The sequence below is a fragment of the Aphelocoma coerulescens genome, chromosome 4, assembly GCF_041296385.1.
Source record: "Aphelocoma coerulescens isolate FSJ_1873_10779 chromosome 4, UR_Acoe_1.0, whole genome shotgun sequence".
In the NCBI taxonomy this organism is placed as follows: Eukaryota; Metazoa; Chordata; class Aves; order Passeriformes; family Corvidae; genus Aphelocoma; species Aphelocoma coerulescens.
The window spans coordinates 36166585-36180947 of record NC_091017.1 but is presented as its reverse complement, the minus strand read 5'-3'; the positions used below and the strand labels follow the sequence as shown (position 1 = coordinate 36180947).

Genomic DNA, 14363 nt, shown 5'->3' with positions numbered 1-14363 from the left:
ATCTGAAGATTGCACACAATCATGCTATCACTGGTTACAAGTATAAAAATAACACAACTGGGGAACAAGCTGAAAGTTTGCTTGGAAAAAGCATAGGTACATCCTATAATTAAACCATTGTTCCTCTCAGCTGTTCAAGAAGGGAGTATCTGCTTAACAACAGCATCCTGTTTAGATGTCTTCTGACATTAAATTACACATTAGTATCAAACTAAGGGCTACTGTACAGTTCTCCCCTCTGCCCTGAAGATGTGGTCCGATGCTGTTACATCTCTGCTCTTCGTTACTGCTGTACTGAACTGCCTTCACGTACCACACCGGCAGCTTCCAGAAGCAAACCTTAGGCATCTAACATACATAAGGCACACATTCAAAAAACTTCTTGCTGCAGACATCACTAAGTGGCATGAAAACAGTGAGCAGTATGCAGGGTTTCTGAAGTAACTAGCTATTCACATACCACGCCATGCAAATGTGTTGTTAGGATAAAGAAAGATTAGGGCTCAGTTTCTCTTGTTTGAAAACAAAAGCAGCCCTATTTTTTCAGGCCAAGCTACACCAGTATAAAGCTGCATGCTTTCTAAAATGGCCTGTGATGCCAGAAAAAATTTGTTTTGCAAAGACTTAAAGCTGTAACAGTCCATGCAAGAGGACCTTAGGAGAGAAAAAAATAGATTGCTATTACTCACAGCTTAAGGGCATAAAACCATTTGTAATTTATGAACATTTAAAAGTTAGATTCCCCAAAGTAGTTAAATTAACTTCCTAGTTCACGTCTTCAAAGAGAAAATGAATAGTTTAATACAGCAATTAAAGAAGAGAGTTACACAACAGGCATGTTAAAGTACAGGCCACATATATATTCTTTTTTATTTTTTATTTAGCCAACAGAATATTGAGTTGTGATTCACAAAATTCAGAAAACCCTGTAAAGGAGGATACATATAAAGTTATGAATTTACAAAAGCAATTGCAGAATACACTGTTCACCTCAAAGAAAAAAGAAAATCAATCCAGTCCAAAATTACCAAGAGATTTTTGCACTACCAAGTTAAGTTTGCTTTCTCCAACACTGTTTATCAGACTTACTCCTCAAAGTTGTACCTACTGGCTATCATTCTGTCACTCCTCTCCTCTGAGCCTGCAGTGAAGGCATGGTGCCAAATTTGCACCCTGGCAATCCAGGGTGAACAGTAATGTCAAACAGCTATTTACCTCATCGTGATTTGGGAGAAGTTGAGCCCCAAAGAGTTTGCTAACATAAGTAAGAAGCAAATACACTACTAACATACTTCTCTTGCTATTTCCTGTACTGACATGAATATGATAAATATATTTTCTCTTTTCAACCCTCTCTCAACTTTAAAGAAGCCTTATGACTTCTCAAAAGCCAAATTAAGTAGCTATCTTTTGGAGATAACATAGCAAGGACAGGAAAATACAAGTAAAGAGACAATAAAAAGTTACTTTAAGGGAAGAAGGAAAAACAAGGTCTTTGTACCTTTCTACATATTTTTTTCCTTTTCACTTAATGATGAAAGATGATATGCATATGCATATTTCTTTCAAATTCCAATACTGTTGTAAAATAAAATCAAACTTCCTGAACAGAGAACCAACATTACAAAAAAAACCCCACAAACTAACACACACAATTCAACACAAGCCATTTACAAAAATGCCAACCAAGTTTTCTGCTGCAAGCCCAGTCTCCCCAGCAGCAACAGGAGGGCACGTCTGACCACCAGTTTCAAGTATTTCCAGTGCTAACAATACACTGTATTTCCCACAAATTTGGTCTTATTTGTGGATTATTTTGGGCCAGTGTCGGTTTCATGGATTTAAGGGTGGGCTTTTTTCCTTGTGGCGATTGCCACAGCAGGCTGCCAGTGTGCTGATTCGGGAAGTTTTACAGCATTAACGCAGCCCTGGTGTTCCCAATTTAGCTCTCTGCTCCGTGCCCTTCACATGGGCTTTGTCCCTGCATTCGGGCTGGATTCTTCACTGCGTCACTTCTTGCTTTCCGCCTTTTTGTGTTTCTTTACTATCCCTTCTAGACAGCAAGGCCAACTGGCAAGGACATGAGAAAGTTTAACAGTTCACATGGCACAGATGATGCCACAGGGGAAGCGTCATCCCCCAAGCCCAGCCTGGTGGCCCCACAGCCTGACCCACTGGTTTCTGAGCATCTGCCAGCATCACTCCACCTGAACACCCCATCGTGCTTCGACAACCACGTCCTGAGACTGGATACTGCTGGTAGGCTCCCCTGGCTGGAATCTACGCTTCTACCAATGCAAGTGACCTCGCTACAAGTTTGCAGAGAGTGTCTTCCCCAGGAGAGAGCACTCAGCCTCCTTCAGCTTTCACAACACACTGAAGGGCTGGGTCCAGCACTGAAGGCAAACAGACATTTGGAAAAGGTCAAACAAGGACAGAGAAACAAGTTTAGCACCACAAAAACATGTTCCAGAAGCAGCTTCCTTTTTTTTTATAAAATAAAAAAAATAGAGTTGTCAAAAAAGCATGCCACATACTACGCCTATGCAGTCAGTATGTTTTTCCATGAGAAGTTTTATTCTCTCACACATATGCCATGAGCATGGGGATAAAAATAACATTACCACAATGACGTATCTATAGTAGGAGGAATGACTTCTGGGTGCTGACCGAAAGTCAAGGTTTCCTCTTTGCCCCAATTTGAAATCATCATCAGCCAGTCAGATGCCTGCCAAAACAATCAGTAACAGCATCTCTTCCCCAAAACCCGAATACAGGGACTGCTCAGAAGGCAGGACAAGCCTTTAGAAAATAGGACAGATGGCATTACAACTCCAAGCAAAGTAACTCCTTGTATCATTAGCTATTGAACCGCGGCTTGATGTGGGGATCAGTGTAAAGCTTATTAGTCTTTAGACAGTTGGCAGCAACAGCCACTGCAGCAACCGTTCGGGAGCAGAAGGAACTCATTCAGTTTAGTTGTTTTTCAGGTCATGTTAAGTCAAAATGTTTCTGTACGCACTCCAGTCCCCAGCTTAACCTTTCTCAGCCTCTCTAAGCGCAACTACGCTTACAAACAGCTTCAACTCACACACTCCTCTGACAAAGACGGCTCCAGGAGCCCGGCGCAGGTATCTAAAAAATTCCTGCCTGGTGCCATTGTGTAAGGATTTCACCCTACTTTGGAGAGCAAGGACTTGCCAAGAATACCACTGACCTCAGCCCCTACATTATGAAACAGCGTTGCCAGCTCCAGCCAGCTATGTAAAAGTAGGGATTGAATTCAAATCCAGAGCCACCCGTACTCCGGGGCAATAACAAAACACGCACACACTCTCTCTCTCTCACACACACACACAAAAAAAAAAAAAAAAAAAAAAAAAAAAAAAAAAAAAGGAAAAAAAGACAAAACACACCACCGAAAAATTATACTCTTAAGTTCATTTTTCTTTTTACCGGAAGCAACCTCCAAAACAAACCCAGCTGGCGTTTCTCCTCTCCTTCCCCCAAAATTAGGGAGTAGGAGGAAAGTTGTCGCGCTAATGCGCGTCTTCCCTTCCCGGGAGCTGCCGACCGGGAATTCGGCGCTGGGGAGCCTGGAGCGGGCTGGGAGGGGGGGTCGCGCTCCCCGGAGCGGGGCCGTGGGGCTGCCGGGCTGCGGCGGGCGGGGGCAGCGGGGCGGCCCCCCCGTGCCGTGTGCGGGTCCGCGGGGAAGGGGCGCCTACCTGGGGGCTCCGCTCCGCCGGGTTCTTCATCACCGCCTGGCGGAAGCTGTTATCCACGTAGGACGCCATCGCGCCCCGGCTGCCTCCCGCCGCCGCCCGGGAGGCGCTGGGGGAGGGCGGCCGCGGCCTGGCGCTGCGCGGCCGGAGCGCTGGGCGAGGAGCGGGGAGGCGGCGCGGCGCGCAGGCACCGCGGGCTCAGCAGCGCCGCCGCCCGGAGCTGGAGGCGGCGGCCGAGCCCCGCCGGTGGCAGCGGCGGCGACAAGGGCTCGGCGCTCCCTCTCGACCCGGCTCTACGCCTCCCGCTGGCCCGCTCCGCCGCATCCCCCCGGGCACCGTCGTCGCCTCCTCCCTCCTCTTCCTCCTCCTCCCATCCGGGCTGATGGTGGGCTCCGCGCCCGCCTCGGCGACGGGGAAGTTGCCGGCTCGGGGAGGCGGAGCGGCGGGGGGCGGGCCGAGGCGGGAAGGGGGAGGGAAGGGGGGGGGCGGGTCGCCGGGGGTCGCGACCGGCGGGGTCCCCTCCGGCAGCAGTGCCTCAGCATCCTCCCCCTGGGAACGCATCCTTGACGGGTTTAACCACAAGAAAAGATGTCCGACCGGCTGCCGCCATGGTCCCGAGGGACGCGCATCAGCACAGCTTCGGCGATGCTCCCTGTGGATGGATAATGGTGATGGGCATTTTTTTTTTTTCTAGCTGGACGCTAGAAAAAAAAATAAATAAAGACTTGATCTGCTGGATCTAGTGACTTTGGGGAGGCCACCTGTTGTCACGCTTCTCAAAAGTAATCCGTATCAGCCGGCTGTCCCCTCTGTCGTTGCTGTGTGGGGTAAAAACGAGGAAGGGGAGGGTGTGAAATCGTTAATTTATCACTATTCCGGCGGTTATCTAGCGGCGGATTCTTCTCACGTGAACTTGAGTTTTTAAAGAATAAAGGGTCTCGCAACATGGCTGATTTTCTTTGTTTACCACGACACCAAGCACGTCTCAGCAGCAGCCTGACAAACGCGAATCGTGGAAGTATTATTAACGTGCCATTAACCACGGGGTAATACTATTAATGTATTTGCTTTCACAAGTGATGTGTACCCTTCGCTGATACGGATCACGCAATGTAAATAATGTCAACACTAATAAATCTGTTTCATTCCCAGTCACTAGCAGTCACATTTCAATTCCAAGTAAGGTAGTGTCATCTTTATTTGATTTTTTTATTTGTGAAAATTCCCAGGGATAACCATCTTTTCCTTACAAAACATTCACTGCTAGTCCCAGGAGAAAAAATGTTACACTTTTAGACATAAGTGGCTCTCAAAAATGCTGTGTCTTCAGACAGTAATCTACTAAACCTACTGAATTTCTAGATATGGCTCATTAACAAAGATAGCTCTTTGGGCTAATCCCACTCGTATGTGTCAGCAAAATATTTTTGCAGTAATACCAATTATTCTGGGCAGATCTTGGGAAAATACTAGGGAGTGCTCCACATTCTCTACATCTTGCTGGTTGGTGCTTACTAGAAGTCCTTATGGGGGATGTTTTGGTGGGGGTTTTTTTTGTAACAGATTGGTAATGTCACGTCCTTTGCCCTAAAAAATAACAGTTTAAATATGCCTCATGTTCATCATCCAGAGCTGATAATAATTTCTTCAAATTAATCAAGCCTGCAGCTATAGAAAAGTGCCAGCTTTTCCAAAGCTCTGTATACCAATCCGGAGTGCTGGAATTCCCTTTTCTTGTGGGGCATATGTATAGGAGGAGTGCCACAGGAATGTGAGGAATGCTCTCTTGGGCTTCACTCCTCAATCACTTCAGGGCACCCATTCCCTGCTGCTGCAGTCTAGCTTGGCTGACATCTTTATATCTCTACATCAAAACAGAGCTACCCACTGTATTTTAATATGCAATTATCTTTCATTTCAGACCTATTAGCTGTAACAGCGTTGAGTCGAGTGTTTTGCTCTGGTTAATTTTTTGCTGTGCTGTCTGGTAACACAGACACAATACCTGTGATTTATAGGGATATTTCACTTCAGTGGGTGAGATCTGGGGTCTCTCATTGTATTCTGATCAGTGTCACAAATCTCGATGGTTATAGGTCTGTGTCAAAGGCCCATCACACGCTGCATGAATTGTTATAAATGGGAATGAATGAAACAAGAGAATTGTACATAGAGAACTATGTACAAATATACTCAACAATTTCTCAATAATATTTAAGGATGTGTTGTGTTAACACCTTTTTTAGTGTCTGTAAGCAACGTATTTGTATAATGCAAATGTTTCTGATTATTCATATCCTCCATGGTGGATACTAGCCTATCCTTTATGCTGGGGTTTTTTCTCTTGCTGAAATTAGTCTAGTTATTTCTGAATAGAAAAAATAAAAAATAACTCAGTAAATAATCATCATGATTCAGAGAAAACATCCAGTTATCACCAGAAACCCCTATTTTTCACTACAAGTGTTCAACAAAATATAATTTACAGTGGCAAAGGTTTTTGCAACTTCCATTTTCTCTTAAGTCTCACTCTCTTCCTGTTTACCAGCTTCAACAAAAAATCAGCATGATTTAAAATACACATATATACCAGAACATGTCATTCATTTTGCTTATTGGTTACTCTTCAGGCTACATTATGTAGCCTTATCCATATTTACAATGGATTTTTTTTTTTCCTGAAGGAGGGTGTTTTTCTGGTCTTGTTAATACATTAAACAGGTTTCCTACCCATCTTACACCAGGAAACCAAGAGTTAAGTATATACATGCAGTACCTATAGTGTTGATATTTCAACAATACGAGAAGGCTGCAACGCGAAACATGACAGCTCAGCACAATATCCTTTTGGATAGCTACAACTGATCACCATGTCATTTTAGAGAAGTATTTTGCCTTAGAAATAACGAGTATCTGCGCTCCTGAATATGTCCATTTCTTTCAAGTGGTAATTTGAAATGGTCAGGTCAAACAGTTACTGAAATGCTAAGAAAACAAATTCAGCAGTTCTGTGACCATTTTTTTCATTTGCTAAACCACATTTTTAAGAAGATGCTCACACTTTGAAAAGCTTGCACTTGACTGAGCCACATGGCTTTTAATCCATGACATCTGTAATTAGTCACCCACAGTTAAATGCTTGGTTTGTGCCAGTCGGCCCTGGTAGGAAATAAAACATTGCCACTTTGAGGGAGTTTAGTAAATTATGTGCAGTCAGTATGGTTATAAGCCCAGGGATGCTCTTTTCTTCCATTTCTCTGGGTAAGTACTTGTTTTCATCTATCTCCTTGAGATGGCATGGCAGCTGAAGCAGATTCATGCAGCCAAACTCCAGCCCTCAGAATTACCCTTCTCCCTCCCAGCTCTCTCCTGGCACCTTCTCAGCAACCATAAAAAGATATTTCCATAACCATTCATGGAGGCAGACAGTTACAGGGGAACAGAGGTATTGGCCTGGTGAACCCCTTCAGAGCTGGCCTTGAGAAGAGTAGCCATCCCCTTTGGACTGGGCAGAAGCCAATTTTGTCGGATATTAAGTCAAAGATTAATTATTTTAGGTACAAATAAGGCCACTACCAAGGGGAGAAAACTTCTTTTGCATAAGATTAGCTTCTATGCTCTGTCTTTAGGGATGGCACCGTTTCCAAGAATGCTGTCTCTCACCTTTTGGGATTTATAGATGGCTGGGATTGCTACCATTTGCAATTCCATTTTTTAGTATCTTTTACAATATGATGAAGGGCATGTGAGTTTGTTTGTTTGGGTGGTTTTGCCTGTTAATTTTTTACACAACATCCTCTAGTTATTGTGTCTATTTGTCAACAAGCAATCACTTATGTATGGGCACAGTATGTAAAAACAACTCTGCACCCCTGATCCAGAGGGTAGGATAGAAGGATATCAGTGGTTAAACACAGTCCATAGTAAAATAATCCTTGAATGTTTACCATAGGTTTTATGATCCTTTTATACTCATAAGATGTATGAAATTCTAAAAGTTACAAAAGAGAACCAGGCCTGTGCCATAAAAGAAGAATCATCCTTTGTTCTTTTCTTGAAGGATAAACAGAAGAATTTTTGACTGCTATACTTCACGCATTTACTCAGAATTTGCCGCTATTTGCATAGCCACATTTGGGAATATTTATCTTTAAACTTCTGCCATAGCTACAAATGTATGCAAACCAGCTTTAGGTAGTTAGATTAATACTAGCAGCAACAGCACATACCGTCCAAGTATTTACATGATCTGGGAGAGGAATTCACAGTCCACACAGTGTTCCCTTTGGCTGTACTGATAAAGGTGCCCAAACAAAAGGGAAGGTGGCTGTACTGCAGCAGCACCCAGGAGGCATAGCCGGAGGCCTTTGCTACACACTGAACAAATTAGCAGGAACTCTTGAAGGACAAGCGTGTGTTTCTGAAGCTCAGGAACATCTATACAAACTTCCTTTGTGCTTGTGACCATGGTACAGGTCTGCCCCTCATCCCTCAGGAATGAAAGTGATGATGGGAGGTGACTGTGAGTCTTCTATCCCAGTACCCCCACTGGGAAGGTGGCTCCAGATCTCATGTCAACACCTGCCCCAGCTTCTCCTTCTGTGAAAAGAGACACAAATGTAGCAACTAAACCTCTTAGGTAAAGTATTCTGAGACATAGGGGAAGCCCTGCTAAGTGCTGTTTCTAGAACAGTAGCAGCAGCATTTTGAGGGTTTTTAAACAGAAAATGAACCACAGAGAGAAACAGTGAAATAGCATCTCTTGTCATTATCAGGACGTGAGGCGAAGAGGCTGTGGTTCAGTGGGACAGTACAAGGCACACAGCAGTAAGTCAGTGCTTCGGTCCTGGTGTGCCCTGGGACACGCTGCCAGAACAGAGAGGTGCTCTGTGGTGGCTCTCAAATTGCACCTGCTACACAGTGGCAAAGGTATTAGAGAGACTAAAGCCAGTGTCATTTTAGACAGATGACACTTTCTGAATAATGTATAGGTTAAAAAATGCACTCCACCCCTTTCCAAATAGGCATCCACAAACTAATATAGGTAGGATATACATAGGAACAATTTCAACTGTTGAATGTATATCATAGGAGTTTCATGATCTATATATTTGGTGTCACATATAGTTCTAATAATACATTTCAGCAAATGACAGGCCAAATAAGGAAAAAAATATTTCATTCTTACTCATAGCCTTTGAAATTTAAATTAAAGCCCAAGCTTACCTTTCAGTGTTCTGCTTTTAAACCAATATATTTCTTAAAAGAAAATACAAGCTTACTCTTTCTGAAATAACTGTAATTGAGTTGTTTAATCTTTTGAAGTTTCTACAACCCAAATATTACATGATTGTTCCAAAGTATCAAAAGTAGAAATTGTCTAAAAGTCAAATATAGACAGGATTACTATTTATTCAAAGCTGGCCAAGCCTTTAAAATAATTTAATTCATACATATTAATGGCAGATGGCCAGATGATCATTAATATCCAATAATACTGCTTTTCATAAAACACTAGATGATAAAGTTATCTAATAGATCATGCAGAATGATAAATAAAATATGTACAGCTCTGCTAGGAAAATGAAACACTTAGGAAATAGGAACTTTATTCCTGCACCAAGATATAAAATATTTATATGCAAAAAAATTTGTTGTTAACATTGCTATTAAGACCTCTCACTCTAAATGTGCTATTTTCAGTATTAGGATTCTATACTAATTGCCTAATTTTCACTGACTGCCATCAGAAACCTTTTCTTTTTCTTTTTTTTTTTTTTATAAGTCAGCTTTATTATATATTATATATGACTGAAGCATTTGGCTTCAGCTCGTACTAGCTGTTTCAAAAAAAGTATGAATATATTTATAACTTTTGGCATTACCGCAGGGCATTATTCTACAAATTAAGTTTACAGCTGGTAGCATTTTTCCATAATGAATTATTGATTCATTATTCCAGATATTGCTCGTCCTCGCTCCAGCACCAAGCACTGCTTACTGCACTGCTAAGTCAGCCCATGCTAGAGCTATTCCTTGGACTGAGTCCCTGAACGCCACATTCCTGTCAGTTTTCACCTCTTTACTCTTGTCACCATCTTCCACAGAAACCATCCAGGCTCTTCCCTGCTTAACACACTATGGTGAATCACAAACACGTCCCAACCTAATACTCCCAGCGCTTATTAGAAGAGCATTTGCATTTACATTGCTTCCTAACAACCTTTATAAATTATTGCCTTGCCTTGAAATTAATAGCCATTGTGGATAATGTTTATGTGGCTCAGCCTTCTTCATCCTTCAGTCACCATTTAGATCTGTTCAAAGCATATGGGGATGTGTGGGTGTGTACTTAAGTGTGTACTTACTCTGCTGTGCATACATATCCTGGCAAAGCATATTCACACCTATATCATAATGTGACAAGTACTAGGTACCAATTTAAATGGATAGCATCAGTTTTAAGTTCAGTGAATTCTATAAAAGTCGATATTTTTGTTACTTACAAATTAGTGATACCACACTCCATCGATTTATGTTGAATCTATTCTTGCAGGAAGAAACCATCCAGTAACTGGAATAAAAGAGTTTTTAAATCTAATTTTACAGTGTCCAAAGAAAGCATATTCCAGGTAGATGGACACTGAATTAAGCTACCAAGGTGATCTAAGCTTATTGTGAAATCATCTTGATCATTCTGGACAATTTAATGACAACATGCCTGACCTCATGTGTGCACAGCTCCTCACTGCATCTGTATTCAAAGAATACTCTTAATAGACAGACCATAAAAAAATACACACTTCAGGTTCAAAACACTATTATGACCAAATTTGTTTGACAGACTCTACAATCTCTGTTAATATGAGCACTGAAAATTAAGATTTTCTATTCCTTTCGTTTTGTAATGAACTTAATACAAAGAGGTCCCTATTTCCACTCTAACCTTCAGCTTCTGTACAAATGCATAATAAATAACAAATTCAAGGATTAAATTCAGCTGGAGCAAGAAATCCTCCAGTAATACAAAAACAGACATGAAGGACCAGACAAAAAAAAAAGCAGTACTGCACTCTTAAGCAGTCACTAGCTCTGAGGCAGAAGTTTACACAATGTATTCCTTGTGTTACTTGGATCTAAGACAGCAATAACTTATCACTTTCCCTTAGGGTTTTTATGTTAATTTTGTTATTTGTTTCATTTATGTAACAGATACTCATAATACTCTTTAAACATTCAGCAGCTAGCTGTGATAAACACTATCTTCCTACTCCTGCAACAACTGATTTGTGCTGAGAACATTCACCATTGCCTTCTTGTACCACTGCTGGAAAAACATGGGAACACACTGCCTGTTTCACTTTTCCTTTCCAGAAAAAAAAGTAAAAATAAGAAGAAAAAGCCTCTGTTGCTGTGCTTAGCAGAGCAAGTAGCAGAGGGATGTTGCAGATGAAGATCTGTAGCCAACCAAGTATATCTTGTAAATAAGTTTTCTAGGTCAGGAAGAGAAACTGAAATGTGGGAAGTAATTGGACAGAAAGAGGTAGTTGAATGCTTTGTGGCAAATAAATGACTCTCTGGAAGATGTAACTTTTGAAAAACATAGGAACTCTTAAAGATTTTGTTTGGGAGAAGCTCTTTGCCAAGAATTTTCCTTTTTTTTCCTTTTTTGTTAGCCACTTAAAAGACTGCTGACATATGCTGGCACCTGACTGGCATGACCAGAGCCCTGTGCGCTGCCACAGTAACCACACTCCTGCTATCCATATTTAGATTTTATCTCTCTTCCTTCAGCTCAAGCTACCTGGAATGGAGACAGTCCTGTGTATTTAGTCTTTGGGATAAGGAAGTCTTGAAATACTTCACAAGTACCCTCCTGCAAATAAACTGGAGGGTGGAGATTGGCATCCACATGCTCTTGTTTGTGCGCAAGCAGCATTCACATGAGGAAGCAGATTCTTCAGTGGGAGAAGGGCTGGGGTGGATCATTCTCCTGCTTCAGCGTGCCTTTGTTTTACAGCCCAGGCCCTCGTCTGATTAAAGCCCCTGTATTTCAATGAGACCAGCAAAATCCTGCTAGTTTAAAACAGCTAAGGACCCTGTCCTTGTCTCTGATCCCTGCAGGGCTTGCAGGGAGTTCTCACAGTGCTGCAGCAGAGGATGGTCTCTAGCTAAAAAAAATAATGCAGTGCTTGAAACTCCGAGAAAGAGAGACCTCTCTGACGTGCACTCAGCTGTGCCCTGGGAAGAGGTGCATGACGAACAACAAAACAATCTTGCCCCTGTTTGCCCGATGGCGACATCTGTGTCTCGTTAGCGACGCACGAACTGCTAAAATAGTTCTTCTCTCAGGTGGAAGTGAGCTGTATAACTTCATTCCGTTGATGTGACTAGCTAACAATGTTGCCTCAAGCCTTTGCATTACTACTGCATTCAGGTATGAAGTTAGATTCCTCTTGCTGTGAAGCAGAGGAGTTGAAGTACAAGAGAAAATCTCAGCTTTAATTAATCTGTCTTGGTCCCTTGTGTTACAAAAGCACTCCCAGTGCTCCAGAAGTTAAGTATTTGCATGGATACTTTGTTTATTTTCAAATAGACTTTCTGAAGTTTTATTTGAAGTACCTGTAATCCTTAACCCACACTCATCACTAATATGCTTTCAGTGAGGGTCCCTCTCACCTTATATGTAAATCTCTGACCCAGATAGTGGGTTGATACTCCTGGACAATGTAAATACAATTGATTAAAAACACGTATCAGTAAGTGCAAAGAGGGACCTTTCAAGCAAAAATATCACCATTTTTTTTTAAACCATCAATAATGGTACAGGTATTCAGTTCATTTGAATTTGGAGACCAATACTGAAGCTAGGGGAAGTATTTTCCTACTGTGGTTAATCTTAAAAGATCTGTGCACATGGGAATTAAGTTCCACTTCTCTTTGTGGGAGCCTCAAACCTGAAGGTTCCACGACTAACCTTGTGGAAAATAAGAAAGGAATTGTAGGTGGATGAAGATGTGATGGCATTTGAAAAAAAAATGGACTACAGTAGCCTGAACCCATTCTGCAATGCTTGCAGATCTTTGTTTTTGTAAATTTTAAAGAGAAATAAAAGTACTGAACATATCCAAAGCAATACATAGCTTTGAGCTATTGCATACCTCACGGTTTTGCAATGAGCACATGTATGTCTTTTCCTCAAAACCATGCAGGTAAGTCGTGGCCCTGAAAAAGCAGCTCTTAACCTTAAACCCAAACGATTAAGGTTAAATCATGTTGTATCTCCATCCTCTAGCAGGCAGTTGCAACTCTTTTGAGGGCAACTGAAAATGCTTAATTGGCCTAGATGCACTCACTTGCACAATTATAAAGTGAAATAGGGTAGCTGGCATTAAAGACTAAGGATGTAGAAACCATAAAAATGTGATAACTTGTTCCACTTGTAATTTCCCTTAAGAAAAATTTCATTAATTTATGTGCCCATCATTTCCCAAATTTACCTGAAACACTGTATAGTAGTCATAAAACCAGAAAATAACTTGCTTTTCCTTTTTCTCCAGAGTAGTTTGTGGGGCCAGATACCTTTCCCAGTAAGACAGGAGGGATATAAGATCAAATGTAGAAGTATTCTGGAAAAAAGTAAGAAAACTTTCTTGGGGTTAAAAAAGCATGACTAGTTTATACCATTCCTTTACCCTACTGTATGCAGCACCAAGCATTCAGTCCTACCTGACACACCAGAGAGTTCAGTTACTTACAGTCAGTGTTTTTCCTGAGATGCTGCAGAGTCCTTCATTCAATTGACATAACTATGCAACTATTTACTCATGGAAAAAAAAATAATCTGAAAGAAAGCAAAGCTTATTCAAAAAATAGGGAAGATAGAAAAAATTAAAATATACCCTTACTTTAGCCTGTAAAGCTTTACCCTCCTTGGAACTTGGGCTAGACAGGCTGTTTGCAATCTGTTTACCCAGAAAGCAGAAGGTAGGTGCATGTCTGTGAAACAAACCCTTGTGCCTGTAGTCTGCCCCAGCTAGCCCCTGCTTCTATTCAGAAGTGCCTCTCCATCTCACAGCCTTATTAACTATTCCTCATGGGGCCAAGTTGGCTGCTGTTTTCCCAGCCAATTTTTCCAGCTACCTATGCAAGCCCCAAGGCCCACCAAGGCTGCAAAGCCCTTTAATGATGATTACTAGACAGCCTTCGAGGTCTTGCCGACCTAGTTTAGAAACCACATCCCAGAGTGTGATCTTGGCCAGGTTATGTACACTGGTCAACACTGGAAACTTCACTGGCTTGTCTGTGCAAGGTAAAGCACATCAGCGTAGCCATGCCAGTAGAAGCTCAGTGCAAATACATAATTATAAAGGTATCTTTTACAGCTACAGCTTATTTCAGCCTCCTCACTAAGATGAGGTACAATGTTACAAGAACTTTCAGTGGAAAGGAGTTCATACTGGGACTGTTCAGGTTACTGGAGCTGTTTTAATTATAATTATGCAGTTAAAGCAGAGGGAAAAAAATAATCCTGCACTGTCCTTTCAACTGAGAAGGCATTTTTCATCATACTTCCTATAATCATTTCCCTCTGTTTTGAAGTATGGTTTGAGGCAAGTGCTCCAAATCTTCTATCAAATT

General features: G+C 41.8%; 1 protein-coding gene across 5 annotated transcripts in view; it reads right to left on the bottom strand.

The window, feature by feature from the left end:
• The window catches only part of RAPGEF2 (Rap guanine nucleotide exchange factor 2), a 185304-nt gene extending 181320 nt beyond the window's left edge, over positions 1–3984 (bottom strand). For 4 of the 5 annotated variants that reach the window (XM_069013589.1, XM_069013591.1, XM_069013590.1 and 1 more), the window contains exon 1: positions 3726–3983. In XM_069013589.1, the coding sequence (XP_068869690.1) occupies positions 3726–3794 (69 nt within the window). In that variant the 5' untranslated portion in view covers positions 3795–3983. Of the gene's footprint in view, positions 1–3725 lie in introns of all 5 variants that reach the window. The other variant, XM_069013592.1, reaches the window with a different exon arrangement.
• Between the last annotated feature and the right edge of the window lie 10379 nt (positions 3985–14363).